Source organism: Leucoraja erinacea, chromosome 12, assembly GCF_028641065.1.
Source record: "Leucoraja erinacea ecotype New England chromosome 12, Leri_hhj_1, whole genome shotgun sequence".
NCBI lineage: Eukaryota > Metazoa > Chordata > Chondrichthyes > Rajiformes > Rajidae > Leucoraja > Leucoraja erinaceus.
In genome coordinates this window covers 17,231,997-17,246,628 of record NC_073388.1, presented here as the reverse complement: position 1 = coordinate 17,246,628, position 14,632 = coordinate 17,231,997, and the positions used below count along the sequence as shown (strand labels likewise).

General features: G+C 42.0%; 1 protein-coding gene across 8 annotated transcripts in view; it reads right to left on the bottom strand.

The window, feature by feature from the left end:
• dlg3 (discs, large homolog 3 (Drosophila)) overlaps positions 1–14,632 on the bottom strand; it is a 389,240-nt gene that overhangs the window by 76,609 nt on the left and 297,999 nt on the right. For all 8 annotated transcript variants that reach the window (XM_055643654.1, XM_055643656.1, XM_055643657.1 and 5 more), the window contains one exon: positions 8,403–8,505. In XM_055643654.1, coding sequence (XP_055499629.1) covers positions 8,403–8,505 — 103 coding nt within the window. The remainder of the gene's footprint in view (positions 1–8,402; positions 8,506–14,632) is intronic.

Here is a 14,632-nt window from a genome sequence, read left to right as displayed (position 1 = left end):
AACATCCTTGTAAATCTTCTCTGTGTCCTTTCAAGCTAGACAACATCTTTCCTACAACACGGAGCACAGAACTGAACGCAATATTCTAAATGTGGTCTCACCAACGTCTTATACAACTATAACATGACCTCCCAACTTTTATACTCAATACTTTGACTGGTAGAGGCTAATGTGATAAAAAGCCTTTTTGACCACCTTATGTACCTGCGACTCGACTTTCAAGGAACCATACACCTGCACTTCTAGATACCTCTGCTCTACAACACTTCCCAGAGCCCTACTATTCACTGTCTAGGTCCTGCCCATGTTAGACTTCCCAAAATGCAACGACTCACATTTCTATGAAAGTTATTATTGAGTCTACTGTCACCACTCTTTCCAACAGTCCATTCTAGTTCATAAACCCGAGTAAGATAATTGTTTCCTTATTGAAAATAAATAAAAACCGCACAAAAATGCTCAACGTGTTAGGCAGCATCTGTGGAATTATTGTTTTCGGTCAATGACCCTTAATCAGAACAATTTCATCACATTGCCCTTGTCTATTTTCCAGCATCTTCCATTTCTATTTTCTTGTTAGTCTTCAGTCACAGGAAATTGTTTATTTTATGTACTCTAAAGAAACGCATGACTTAAAACATCTGCATCAAAGAAGAACTGAAGTCCCTTATCTTGGTAACCACCCACCTTCTCCCCTCCCATCCCATCTCATTTCCCTGTATCCCATCTGGACATGCACGAATGTCTTCCCTTCCCTATTCCTTCCACCAATATTCCTTCCTCTGGCTTCACAATTTGCTCTTCCTCTATCCTTATCTCAAACACTTTGTTTTTTTAATCTCTGGCCTTTGTCCAACCATTTGTCTATTAAAACCACCTCTTCATATGTATCTACTTATCCCTCATCAAGCTTTCTCCTGCCTCTCCTCTCTTCCAGCTTTCTCCCCTACCCGCCTTCCACCACAATTAGTCTGAAGAAGGGTCCCGACCAAAATGTTCCATGTTTCTCTATCTTGAAATACTGTTGGAAATCCAAGTGAGAGAGTAGCTTGCAATCTGTCTACAGATGGAATATTTATCCTGGAAATAATGAATTAGGGCAAAGGTACTTAGATGCATGATCCAAATATTGTAATACATTAATTCTGGAAGTTGTCCATTTTTCCTCAGTTCCAACAGCACAGAGGTACTTCATGACTGTGTGCTCAATACCCTGCTCTACTCACTCTATACTCATGAATGTGTAGCCAGACACAGTTCCAACTCCATCCTTAAATTCGCCAATGACACCGCTGTTGTTGGATGAATTACGGACAATGATGAGAGTGTACAAACTCTGTACTGACAGCACCTGTAGTCAGGATCGACCCAGGGTCTCTAGTGTTGTCAGGCAGCAGCTCTACTGCTGAGCCACTGTGCCGCCCATACTGCAGAGAAACCTGAACAAATCTCTTCCTAAGAGGAGCTGGAGCTCCTAGTTGAGGAAGTGCATGAGAGAAGGCTCAAGCTATTTGGGGTTGATTATTTTAGAAAACAGGTGCAATCTGTATGGAAAGTTGTTTAATTATCTATTATCATTCACAATTAGAACGTGCTTGCTCTTCAGAGCTGATCTGCTGGGTATTGGATCACTTAGCATTCTATAGTGGTGCACCTGATTTCAGTGTAGCTGGAGCAAGATCTTTTAAAGGCACACTTTCAGCATTTCTGAAAATTCAACAGAAGCAATAGATCTATATTCATCATTAATCTGATAACTTCCTCTGCACACACAGCAGCAAACATTTGGTTTCAAAGTCAAAGCTGATATTTTTTCCTTGGGGTTATGTCACAATTCCTCAAAGGCTAGAGCATACATGTGCCTGCTGCATATTTGATAATGTCTGTGTTTTATGTTTTATATTTATGCATGCAGTGTTTGGTCTTTGATTCCACACTATGCCTTTAGTACTTTCTTCTGCAGCTGAACAAATATGTCCTGGAATTAAAGCTGCAATGATCATTTTAAATGATTTTGGTAAAGAAATCATGTTCCAATTGTCCAAAACTACAAACAATATTAAATTCAGAGCAGTGGTAAATACTGAAAAATATTGTTCAAAAAGATTGTGTCAAGCTCGGTCTGTGGCAGATCAAATTAATAAAAGGAAACAAAAGGTTAGGAGAATAAACAGAAGAAAGTTGATGTGGATTATTTGCTAAATTGGATTGTAGAAAAACATAATCCATGGTCTATTGTGCGTATGATCAGAATAAGAAAGAGATCTTGGGATTTAACTGGACATCATTAAAATCATCAACACAATATTTCTGGTCTGTTAAAGTAAACAAAATTATTATAAAGGATAGGAGTAGAATTAGGCCATTTGGCCTATCAAGTCTACTCTGCCATTTAATCATGGCTGATCTAACTCTCCCTCCTAACTCCATTCTCCTGCTTTCTCCCTCTGACACCTGTACTAATCAAGAATCTATCAATCGATCTCTGCCTTAAAAACATCCACTGATTTGGCCTCTGTGATGTTAGGCTCTAGCATATCATTTCAGAAAATGTGTATTCTAAAGCTTTGAGAGGTCTGGGAGTCCAAACCAAGAGGACTGTGTGCAGTTTTGGTTACTTTATTCAAAAAGGGTACTCAGTTCATTGATAGGAGACTGCATGGATTAATTTAGGGAATGACAAACAAAGAAAGATTGATCACGGAGGATTTTATTAAATCAAAAAGACATGGAGGAGATGGAACTATTTAAAATTAGGTAAGGCTTGGATATATATTTAAGTGTACCTTTCTATTGTGTACGGTGTTTAATCACGGGGAAAAGGTAAGGTAGATATGGGTGACTGATTGCAAATCCCAATGATGCAGCTAGAGAGTTTATTAGATTTTGTGAAAGAACTAATTAGATTCCTGTCAACAAATGAGATTGAGGGTTATTAGCAATGCACCTGGGGAATACTGTGGACAGATGAGCTAAGGTTTTCTCCTGGCTGAAACTTTTATCTTGTAAATTGAACACTAGAGGGCCTCCCGGTGGGAGCAAGAAAACTACTGCAATTAACACTCTAGGTTCCATTGTTTGTAATATCTAAAGGGAATGCTCCAGAACGCCTATAATTTAAAAAAAAAGCTGCCATTATATTAGCACATCAGCTTCACGGGTAACACCTGTGGTTACCAGGAATGCACCAGTACCAGCACAATGCTGTGTTGACAAGCAGTCTCCTGGAGGGTAGATCAAGTTGGACATCAGTAAATAAAGCACAGAATGCAAAGAAGCCAGCTGGATCTCTGCCCCAATTATCTAAAAATACCTGTTTAGTTTATCTATGAACATTTGAGAAAGGGCAAGAAAAGATCATGGTGCCTATCAATGGTTACCCCACCTGCTAGCTTTTACCTCCCCGTGCATGCTCTAATCAACTCCGGCAGCTGCAAACACTGGGTAGGCAAACAAAAGGAAGGAAAAATATGGTCTGGGAAATATAATGTATGAAACCACGAGACAGATTTATGTAATTCAGGATTGGAATGCAGCTTACACTATTCTTGGTTCTGAGTGTTTTAAAATGTTCTCTTTAGTTATTGATTCATTATCATTTATTCAGACAGCGTGCCACTTGTCATGTACCATGTATTACAAGTTCTTTAAGAATCCTTTCTGCTGCATCAGTTAGTCAGAGCGTTCACCAACAATGCTGCTGTAAGGAGCAGAGTTAATCCTTTCAGTACCTCAGATCACTGTAAATTTCTTACAAAAATCCATATCGTCATGGTAATGGAGGTTGGAAATTTGACCTTGGGAAAATAGCAAGGAGACTTAATCTGCTGCTCTGCTTCTCCGAGAAGTCAGCAGAATTGAGGCAAGCTAGGCACAGTTAATCTGCACCTATCCTCTCAACTGCAGATGCTCATCTAGAAATACTAATCTGCAAAGATTTTTTGTACATGTAGCACAAAGCCTGCTGTATCACACATGATGGTTTGGCCTTTAAAGGCAGGAGAATTGTGCTGCTGGCAGCAGCTTCAACGCAACTGGTATCTGTATATTAGACAACAAAGCCCAGTGTCCCAGTAAAACCTTCTCCATCTATTCCCTGTCATCGTATTCCTACACAATAGTTTAGTTCTCCTTCCTGTTTCCTCTTATTCACAGAAAATAAATTATCCACATTACGTGCATGACATCGCCTAGTATTACAGTAATACTCTGATATTCCCACACCCTTTAGACCATGTTAGTGTTGACTATTGGATGTTCTCCCTATTCATATCCAAATATTCTGCTATTTCATTTATTTATTTTATACAATAATACAATACATATCCCAGTGAACCTGGGGTGAGTACAGAAGGATCAGGACATATAGAAGCTCTCCAGACCCGAGTTCTGGCCACAAACCTACCCATGTTCTTGACACCTGATATTCCGATCACAACCCTGGCTCAGGCTGTATACTGATCGATAATCTGGATGCGGCTGGTTGCACCCTGGACTGCCAGCTCTGGCTCCAAACCCATTTAGCACCGTGAACCTCCACATACATTCTAAACTAATGAGTGATCTGTATGTTACACCGTCAATATCTTCGTACAAACGGATGCTGGATCGATTTTAACTGTTAACATTTCTCCTGCAAAATGTTGCAGCTCTTTTCTTCCCTTAGTCCTTCCTATTAATATAAGAACCAAACGATAGATCCTGGCAGGCCTGGATCATTAGATACCTCCCAGCAGATTGATAGTTATCCATACCATCCACTCATTAGCCTGTAAAAAAAATCCAAACCAGAAGGAGAAACAAGGGACTGCAGATGCTGGTTTACCAAGGAAAAACCCAAAATGCTGGAGTTATTCAGGAAGTAGGGTCTCGAACCTAAATGTTACATATCCATATTCTCCAGTAATGCTGCCTAGCCCATTGAGTTACTCCAGCATTTTGTTTAAGAAAGAACTGCAGATGCTGGAAAACTCCAAGGTAGACAAAATGCTGGAGAAAGTCAGCGGGTGAGGCAGCATCTATGGAGTGAAGGAATAGGTGACGTTTCAGGTCGAAACCCTTCACACTGATGTGAAGGTGGGGGGGGGGGGGGCAAGAAGAAAGGAATATGCAGAGACAGTGGGCTGTGGGAGAGGTGGGAAGGGGAGAGGAAGGAGGAAGAAAACAAGGAATACCTGAAATTGGAGAAGTCAATATTCATACCGCTGGGGTGTAAACTGCCCAAGTGAAATATGAGGTGCTGCTCCTCCAATTTGCGGTGGGACTCGCTCTGGCCATGGAGGAGGCCCAGGATAGAAAGGTCGGATTCGGAATGGGAGGGGGAGCTGAAGTGCTGGGCCATCAGGTTGGTTACTGCAAACCGAGCGGAGGAGTGGGGCGAAGCGATCGGTCTCACTGATGTAGGGCAGCTGACATCTAGAGCAGTGGATGCAATAGATGAGGTTGGAGGAGGTGCAGGTGAACCTCTACCTCACCTGGAAAGACTGCTTGGGTCCTTGGATGGAGTCAAGGGGGGACGGTAAAGCGACAAGTGTAGCATTTCCTGCGGTTGCAAGGGAAAGTGGTTTGGGTGGGAAGGGACGAATTGACGATTTTCTCCAGCATTTTGTTTCTTTACAAACTAGAAGGAATCTTACACTCCTGCAGATATATTTAAGTGCAACGTATCTGCAAAGTACAAAAGCAGAATGATTGTTTTAATGAAAATACTTATCCTAGGTAAACTAAAGCTGTAATGCAGGTTGGAATCATATGTGGACATTAATAGAGACAGATAAATTATGCTGTAATACAGATGAGAAAGAACGTCTCCTGGTGCTGCTTTTGGTAATGCTGCAAGTACTTGGTGTACTTGTAGCAAAACAGTTGGAAAGAATTGGCTCACAGTTTTATCAGAATACTACCAGAATTAATATTTATGAATATATTTTTGATATTAAGTGTCTGCGTAGCTCAGTCGGTGGGATTTGTATGAATACAGGTAATGAGCTGTCTTTCACCAGAACCAAATGAATTTATGAACAAATGAACCTTGCGCATTAAAACCCAGAATCCTTGACACCTTGGTAATGTTGATTAGTAGATTTTCCAGACTATTACATTTTACTTCTATCAATTTGCAAACACTTTTTTATTTCACTTTTTTTTTTAACGTTAAGCAGCGTTACAATAAATTTTCAAGTAAACTAGAAGAAAATATGAGACTGAAGAAGGGTCCCGAACTGAAACGTCAAGGAATAGACAAAGCGATGGATACAGGAAGAAGCAGCAGCTGGTGAGAAGGGAGGGAGCCCCAAGGCGACCAAAAGCATCCTGTTGGTGGCAGTGGCCTGATGAAAGCGTTGCAGCCTAGGAGCTACAATGTGAGCCACAACTCCAGCCACATCAGCCGGCCAGTGCGGCAGCTGGCGAAGGAGGGTTTGCTAGTGTAGACCAGTGGCATCGCCATCTCGTTTAGTTTAAAGGTACAGCGTGGAAACAGGCCCTTCGGCCCGCTGAGTCCGCACTGACCAGCAATACCCACACATTAACATACTAGGGACAATTTAACATTTATACCAAGCTAATTAACCTGTACATCTTCGGAAACCGAAGATCCCGGAACAAAACCCATGCAGGTCATGGGAAGAATGTACAAACTCCGTACAGACAAACTCCGTCACCTATCCATGTTCTCCAGAGATGCTGCCTAACCCGCTGAGTTACAACTACATTTTGTGTCCCTTTAAGGGAATAGGAAAATGTGCAATAGTTCTTGATCCCTGCCTGCCTGCTCTGACAGCAAACTACCCACATCCCTGACCCTAAGTGTTCTGAACGCTGGCTCTGGCTGCACAACATAGCCCACAGTTCAGACTGCAACCCTGGCCATGTTCTCGCCTCCTGGCTCACAGTGAGTTAGCCAGTTGCCAGACCATAAGAATCTCCTAAAATCAGAGCTGGCAATCCTGAGTGCAGCTGGAAATCAGGTTACAGCAACAGGCAGGGTTTTACTGAAACTGGTAAACTAGGTTAGTAATGCTTGTCTTGGAAAGCGTGAAATTCCCATCCTACCCTGCTTAAATCCACATGCGTTTTCAATCCACCTTGTGCGTTTAAGCCCTGATGCTGAAGAAGAGCTACTTTAAGGCGAGAAGAGGTATTATCACGGTAAGTGCAGCTGTCAGATCAGAAGCTGCATGCTGCTTTTTACCAGACATCTAACAGGATCGGCTTGCAGAGAAGCAAGTAACTGACATTGAACATATCATCAATGGGTTGCATATTGTGGCTTTACATCAATAGTGCCTGAATTTGCTGTTCAAAGTATTCGTCTTCAAACTTGCCACAGACACAAATCTCTAACCCCCTCAAATCCCAGTCGTGCTCCTGCTGTCCTACCACAGTCCATGCCCCCCACCGCCTGCCCACCCACCACATCTAATGTCAAACAACACCCACTTCATAACCCACAAAGCAAATCATGCAGTAGTGATTCAGCTCTCTCCACCACCGTCTATCCCCCATCCCCCTCACTCTTGTTAAAGAATGCATGGCATATCCAAAGAAGCAAGAAATTCATCACATATCCTGATCAGCGTTGTATGCCAGACATCACAAAAAACAAAAACATTGCCCATTTTAATTTTTGCCCTTGTTTTTCATTTACGATGCCGTATGCATTTAAGTCACAACAATGACACCCCATTAAAGATTTTTTTTGTAAATGATGTGTCTGTGAATTAAAAAAAAGAAGAAATAAGTACATATGAATGAGAATCACATTGGTGCTCTACCAGTTCCAGTTTTCACCTCATCATATCAATCCCTATTTCAAGTCATGTACTTGCTTTATAATTGCCTCACTGATATCCATTGGTGTTATCTTATCTTTTGGCTACAGAAGATGTATTATCTTTCCTTTGAGTTTCCTGTGGTTCATAGTTCTCCGAGACCATTCACCATTTGTAAAGGGGAAAAGGGCATGCATTAGGATATCGCACCTTTCCTCGCTCTAATCATTTTACAATCAATAAAGTACTTTGGAAGTTTAGGTACTGATATAATAATGGAGTAGCCAAGGGCCCAGAACATTCAGCCCATTCAACAGTTTCCTATTTGCTTTCTTGAGTGAGAAAGTGGATTAGAACATGGTGCACTGGCAATGGTATAAAAACACATTTATTAACATTGCCTTTGGAGACTTACCTTGAGCTGTTGTTTGGTCATATATAATACTCCTTGGGGTTATTTTCCTAATCCAGTATTATAACTAAACAGTATTGCATTTTAGATTAAAAGTTGAAATGGATCAACTAACAATGTGGGACACAATGTAAAATAGACTACTGTTGAATCGGAGCACGTCACAAGTAACACATGGATCTCGTATGGAATAAGTCAAATTATTTCATATATCCTACCTTCTGGTCGGTACTGAGCTACGATGGTCACAGTCTGACCAGCCCTTTTGAGTGCAGCTGCTGCCTGCTCATGTGTAGCACTCCGAAGGTTAACGCCATTTACCTGAAACAAACAGACAGAATTAGTTATAACATGTGTAGGAAAGAACTGCAGATGCTGGTTTAAACTGAAGGTAACAAAAGGATTTGAGTATAGGAGCAGGGAGGTTCTACTGCAGTTGTACAGGGTCTTGGTGAGACCACATCTGGAGTATTGCGTACAGTTTTGGTCTCCAAATCTGCGGAAGGACATTATTGCCATAGAGGGAGTGCAGAGAAGGTTCACTAGACTGATTCCTGGGATGTCAGGACTGTCTTATGAAGAAAGACTGGATAGACTTAGTTTATACTCTCTAGAATTTAGGAGATTGAGAGGGGATCTTATAGAAACTTACAAGTGGTAAGTGGAGAGTGGTGAATCTCTGGAACTCTCTGCCACAGAGGGTAGTTGAGGCCAGTTCATTGGCTATATTTAAGAGGGTTAGATGTGGCCCTTGTGGCCAAGGGGATCACAGGGTATGGAGAGAAGGCAGGTACGGGATACTGAGTTGGATGATCAGCCATGATCATATTGAATGGCGGTGCAGGCTCGAAGGGCCAAATGGCCTACTCCTGCACCTAATTTCTATGTTTCTATGTAGACACAAAATGCTGGAGTAACTCAGCACGACAGGCGGCATCTCTGGAGAAATGGAATGGGCAACATTTCGAGTCGAGACCCTTCTTCAATCAGATTAACTCAGCCCCTCAAGTCCTGGCAATATCCTCATGAATGTTCTCCCCATGCTTGAACACTGTACTCCAAGTGTAGCCTTACGAATGTAACATAACGTCACAACTTTTATGCTCAATGTTTATGCTCCCTGACTGAGGATGGCCAATTTACCAAAGCCTTCTTGATCTATCTCTCAATTTTCGCAGGTCTGCAGATTAGTTTGTCTGTCATCCTGTGCCTTGTCACCATCAAGGTGCAGGATGAGAAACTTGTCATCCTGCACCTTGTCCAAAAACAATGCTCTGTGGATTTCTTCCAAAACATTTTGGATACAGTATATTATAAATTTGGGACATGAAATATGAGTGCTGTAGGCTCAGGAGGAACATGACTTTCGATGAAAGGTTCTGAAAGTTCTCAACCAGAGGAACTTTTTTTCCTTTAATCTGAGTTTAATTGCTACAATTTGTCAATGTCCATTTGTATTAAACAACTCCCAATCTGTTGGAAGGTAATTGGGATAGACCTTGGTCTTTTCTGTGAAGCGGTTCCATGATCCAACAGCATCTCTGCTTGAACAATATGAGTGTAGTTCAGATGAACCTTGGCGTTGTATCCAAATTAAGCACTGAAATAAGGAGGTTAATGTCCCTACAAATTTTTCATGCTGGAATAAAACTTTATTTTTTCAATGTTGGACTGTTCTAAGTTCCCTTATGCCGCAGCAGATGCAAGATCTAATGAATTGCACTGGGGAGGTGAACAGCTTGGTGAGAAATAGTTTATGATATGAATGCAATAACAAATTATTAATGATGAATGCAAGCACCCTCATGGACATTCTTTTGGTAAAGGGACTGCAGCGACCGAATTTGCGAGTTTAGAAGAGTTTGCTTTCGACTCAAACTCGCAGCATGGTCGACACGTGGTCCTATGAGGTCCTCGGAGGTCACTGGAACTCCCCTTCATGCTTGAGGGAAGTTCCCGCATACTCTTGACCTCAGTTTGGTCGAGGAAATGTTTTCATAATGCTGAAAATTTTTCCGCGAGTAAAAATTGGTCGGCACGGTCCTTTTGAACTCGTGGTGCAGTGGATTGGGGTTGCTAGGCAGTCGAAGTAGCCATAGGCAATCCCCTTTGCTGACCGAGCATTTTAATTGGTTCATTGGAGTTTTCAGGGCCAAGGAAAACCAACCGGTAATGTTAAATGCCCGCTAAACTTTATTAAAAGTTGTCTGGCTTCTTAAAAGTGTCTCCACTCCTTCTCTCCCCCTCTCTCCCCTTCCCTCCCCCCTCCATGCTCTCTAGTTTAATATGAATAACAGATCATTCTTAGATTTTGAATAAATGCAAGACTGGGGATATAGAGGCAGGATAATAATCTCAAACAGAGCTGTTACCATAACAACTCCATCCTAATTCTGAATCACAAACGGTCAAAGCAGCTGGCAGCCTCTCTGCAACATGTGCAATGGTCAGGGTTTTGAAATAAAAAATTTATAGAGAAATATCTACAGCAGCACCTGTTAACTGTGCAGAATTGACACACAACAAATTCAATGCAACTCTACATGATTTTTAAAAATGCGGAGAAGTAACTGCCCCCATCAGGAAGGTGTTGCTGTTTTCCTCCTAAGCAACCTGCATGATACAGGCGTTGGAGGGAAAACTGAGTCATGCACACCTTAATCAAAGTACTATAATTGTAAAATCAGAATTTGTTAATAATCCGTGAAATGTAGACAATATGAAACAATATAAGGGAAAGCCAACCTAAGCTCACCCCATTAGACTTTGTTGTGGAGACAAGAATTGACTTTCACATAGGGGAAATTCTTCAATGTCTTGTTTGGCTCCTTCATAAATAGAATAAGTTCAGAAACAGATCTGGTACTTAGTATGATATGGTATTTATTTGTCACATAAACTGAGGTACAGTGAAAATCATTTCTGTATAGAGTTCAATACAGGAATCACGATACATAAGCACTTAGATGGGGTGGAAGATTGCAACCTTCACGTGGTCCACCCTGTTTTGACTAATGTAATCAACCTAGCGTGCACAAACAGAAGATCAAACAGAACAAGTTGTCTTACAACTTTCGGCTGTGCACGCCCTACGCAAGAAGAAGAAGCACTTAGACACATATTAGATAAGCATCTCAGATACAATACAAGTGTATCGTAGTGGTACACTGAGACTGGATACAGCATCGGCAGTTTGGCAGCATTTTCAAGTCCCAGTTGTTGTAAGTGCATCTGACCATGAAGACCCATTGTCCTGACAGCGTTAAAAGGTCAGCCTGGCCAAGCGTCGCCGTGGTGTCCTCCACTACTCCACCGCTGTAGGCTGCGTCCGGTCCACGTGCTCGGCCTCTTGAAGTGGCGCCTGGTCCGGTCGACCCTCAGGGCTTGCAGCGGCCCACTCCCCTCTGAATGGCTGTCCTGGCCTTCGCCAAGAGCAGAGCTTTTTATTCCACCAGTCTGTAGTGTCATAGCCTGTTCCACCCCTCTCCCTAACATTGCAGTCAAGCCATCGTGAGAAACATTGCTTCAATGAGGAGTGTAGAGCATGCATGATGTATTTACACCATGATGTAAAAACAAAGTGCAAACCTGTTGAAGCCACACACAGGATTACATACACGGTATGCAAAAGATGTGTATGGATATAGGTAGAACTGATATAGGTAGAACTATGCAATTGACAAGTTAGATCAGTTCTATTAAAGGCTTTTCCTTTCCACAGATGTCAACTGAAAGTTAATAGTGTTTCCTATTTTAATTTTAGATTTTTAGTACCAGCAGTTATTTTGGGTTTTAAGGTCAGATTGAAGATCTAAAGTCTTGTCCCATCCAGTTATGGAGTATGGAGTTGGGAAGATCATGTGAAAATCTCTTTCCTCAATATTGATGTATCCCAGCATATCAATATAAAAGGCAAGACTGCAGAATTTGAAATCCTCTTTGGACTGTAATACAGAAGTCAGCAGATGCATCGCAGTTAGTGACATTTTCTCTTTAGGCAATTCTTTGGAATCGAGGAAGACTTGCTTCAACTCTGGTTCAGTGGTTTTTGAGATGACTAATGTGGAAAGACGTGCTTGATCAGACAGACAGGTTGGGAGTTTGTGAGGAAGTAATTCTGTTGCTCATGCAGAGCTTCCGTGTACTCATAACGCATTGTTCGGAGGTTCTCAGTCCATCTTGAACGATTTTCCACTTTGAATAGTCATGGGCTAGAGATTTCCAAGAGTCAGTGGGAAATGTTGTATTTCTTCAAGGTTCCTTTCATCAAATCAACCACTTTTTCTTTAGTGTTGCTTGCAGTTCTGGTCTCCCCTTTTCAGGAAAGATGTGGAGATGATCAGCCATGATCACAATGAATGGCGGTGTTGGCTCGAAGGGCCGAATAGCCTCCTCCTGCACATATTTTCGATGTTTCTATGCAGGCTTTGGAGAGGGTATAGAGAAGTTTTACCAGTATATTGCCTGGATTGGAAGGTTTCAGTTACAGGGAGAGTTTGGATAGAATTTGATTGTTTTCTTTGGAACATTGGAAGTTGAGGGGAGACTTGATAGAAGTATGTAAAATTATGAGTGGCATAGATTGGTTAGACAGTCAGAACTTTTTTTCCCCAGGGTGGAAATGTCCAACACCAGAGGGCATAGCTATAAGATGAGAGGGAGAAAGTTTAATAGAGGAATTGCAGGGAGTAGAGGGATATGGATCATGTAAACATAGAAACATACAAAAATAGGCGCAGGAGTAGGCCATTTGGTCCTTCGAGCTGGCACCGCCATTCTATATGATCATTTAAAATCAGTACCCCATTCTTGCTTTTTCCCCATATCCCTTGATTCCTTTAGCCCAAAGAGCTAAATCTAATTATCTCTTGAAAACATCCAGTGAACAGGCATCTGCTGCCTTCTGTGGCAAAGAATTCCAGATTCACAACTCTCTGGGTGAAGTTTTTCCTCATCTCAATCCTAAATGGCCTTTATTCTTAAATCATGATCCCTGGTTCTGGACTCCCCCAATATCGGAAACATTTTTCCTGCATCTAGCCTGCCAATCCTTTTAAGAATTGTATATGTTTCTTTAAGATCCCCTCTCATCCTTCTATATTCCAGTGACTACAAGACCGTTCCGCCCATTTTGTTTCATCATATGTGAGTCCCGCCTCCCGGGAATTAACCTTGTGAACCTACGCTGTACTCCCTCAATAGCATTAATGTCCTTCCTCAAATTAGGAGACCAAAATTGCACACAATACTCCTTTTGCTGTCTCACCAGGACCCTGTACAACTGCAGTAGGACGTCCTTATTCCTAAACTCAAATCCTCTCGCAAATGAAGGCCAATTTGTCATTAGCTTTCTTCACTGCCTGCTGTACCTGCATGCTTACTTTCAGTGTCTGATGTAGATGCACACCCAGGTCTTGTTGCACCTCCACTTTTCCTTAACTGACGCCATTCAGATAATAGACATAAAAGCTCCCTGATCCTTTTTTGCGCAAATAGAAAGACCGGCAAACCAGTCAGAGTTAGTTATGTACAGATAAGAAAGAATTGCATATGTTGGTTGAAGATCGAAGGTAGACACAAAATGGTGGGTGGCAGTGTGAACTGTGAGGAGGATGCTATGAGAACGCAGGTGACTTGGACAGGTTGGGTGAGTGGGCAGATGCAATTTAATGTGGATAAATGTGAGGTTATCCACATTGGCTGCAAAAAAACAAGAAGGCAGATTTTCATCTAAATAGAAACATAGAAATTAGGTGCAGGAGTAGGCCATTCGGCCCTTCGAGCCTGCAATGCCATTCAATATAATCATGGCTGATCATCCAACTCAGTATCCCGTACCTGCCTTCTCTCCATACCCCCTGATCCCCTTAGCCACAAGGGCCACATCTAACTCCCTCTTAAATATAGCCAATGAACTGGCCTCAACTACCCTCTGTGGCAGAGAGTTCCAGAGATTCACCACTCTCTGTGTGAAAAAAGTTCTTCTCATCTCGGTTTTAAAGGATTTCCCCCTTATCCTTAAGCTGTGACCCCTTGTCCTGGACTTCCCCAACATCGGGAACAATTTTCCTGCATCTAGCCTGTCCAACCCCTTAAGAATTTTGTAAGTTTATAAATGGTGTCAAGTTGGGAAAAGGGGAAGTACAATGGGATCTGGGGGTCCTTGTTCATCAGTCAATTAAAGTAAGCATGCAGGTACAGCAGGCAGTAAAGAAAGTGAATGGCATGTTGGCCTTTACAACAACAGGAGTTGAGTATAGGAGCAAATAGGTCCTTCTGCAGTTGTACAGGGCCCTAGTGAGACCACACCTGGAGTATTGTGTGAAGTTTTGGACCCCTAATTTGAGGAAGGACATTCTTGCTATTGAGGGAGTGCAGCGTAGGTTTACAAGGTTAATTCCCAGGGTGGCGGGACTGTTATATGCTGAGAGTGGCTGGGCTTATATAC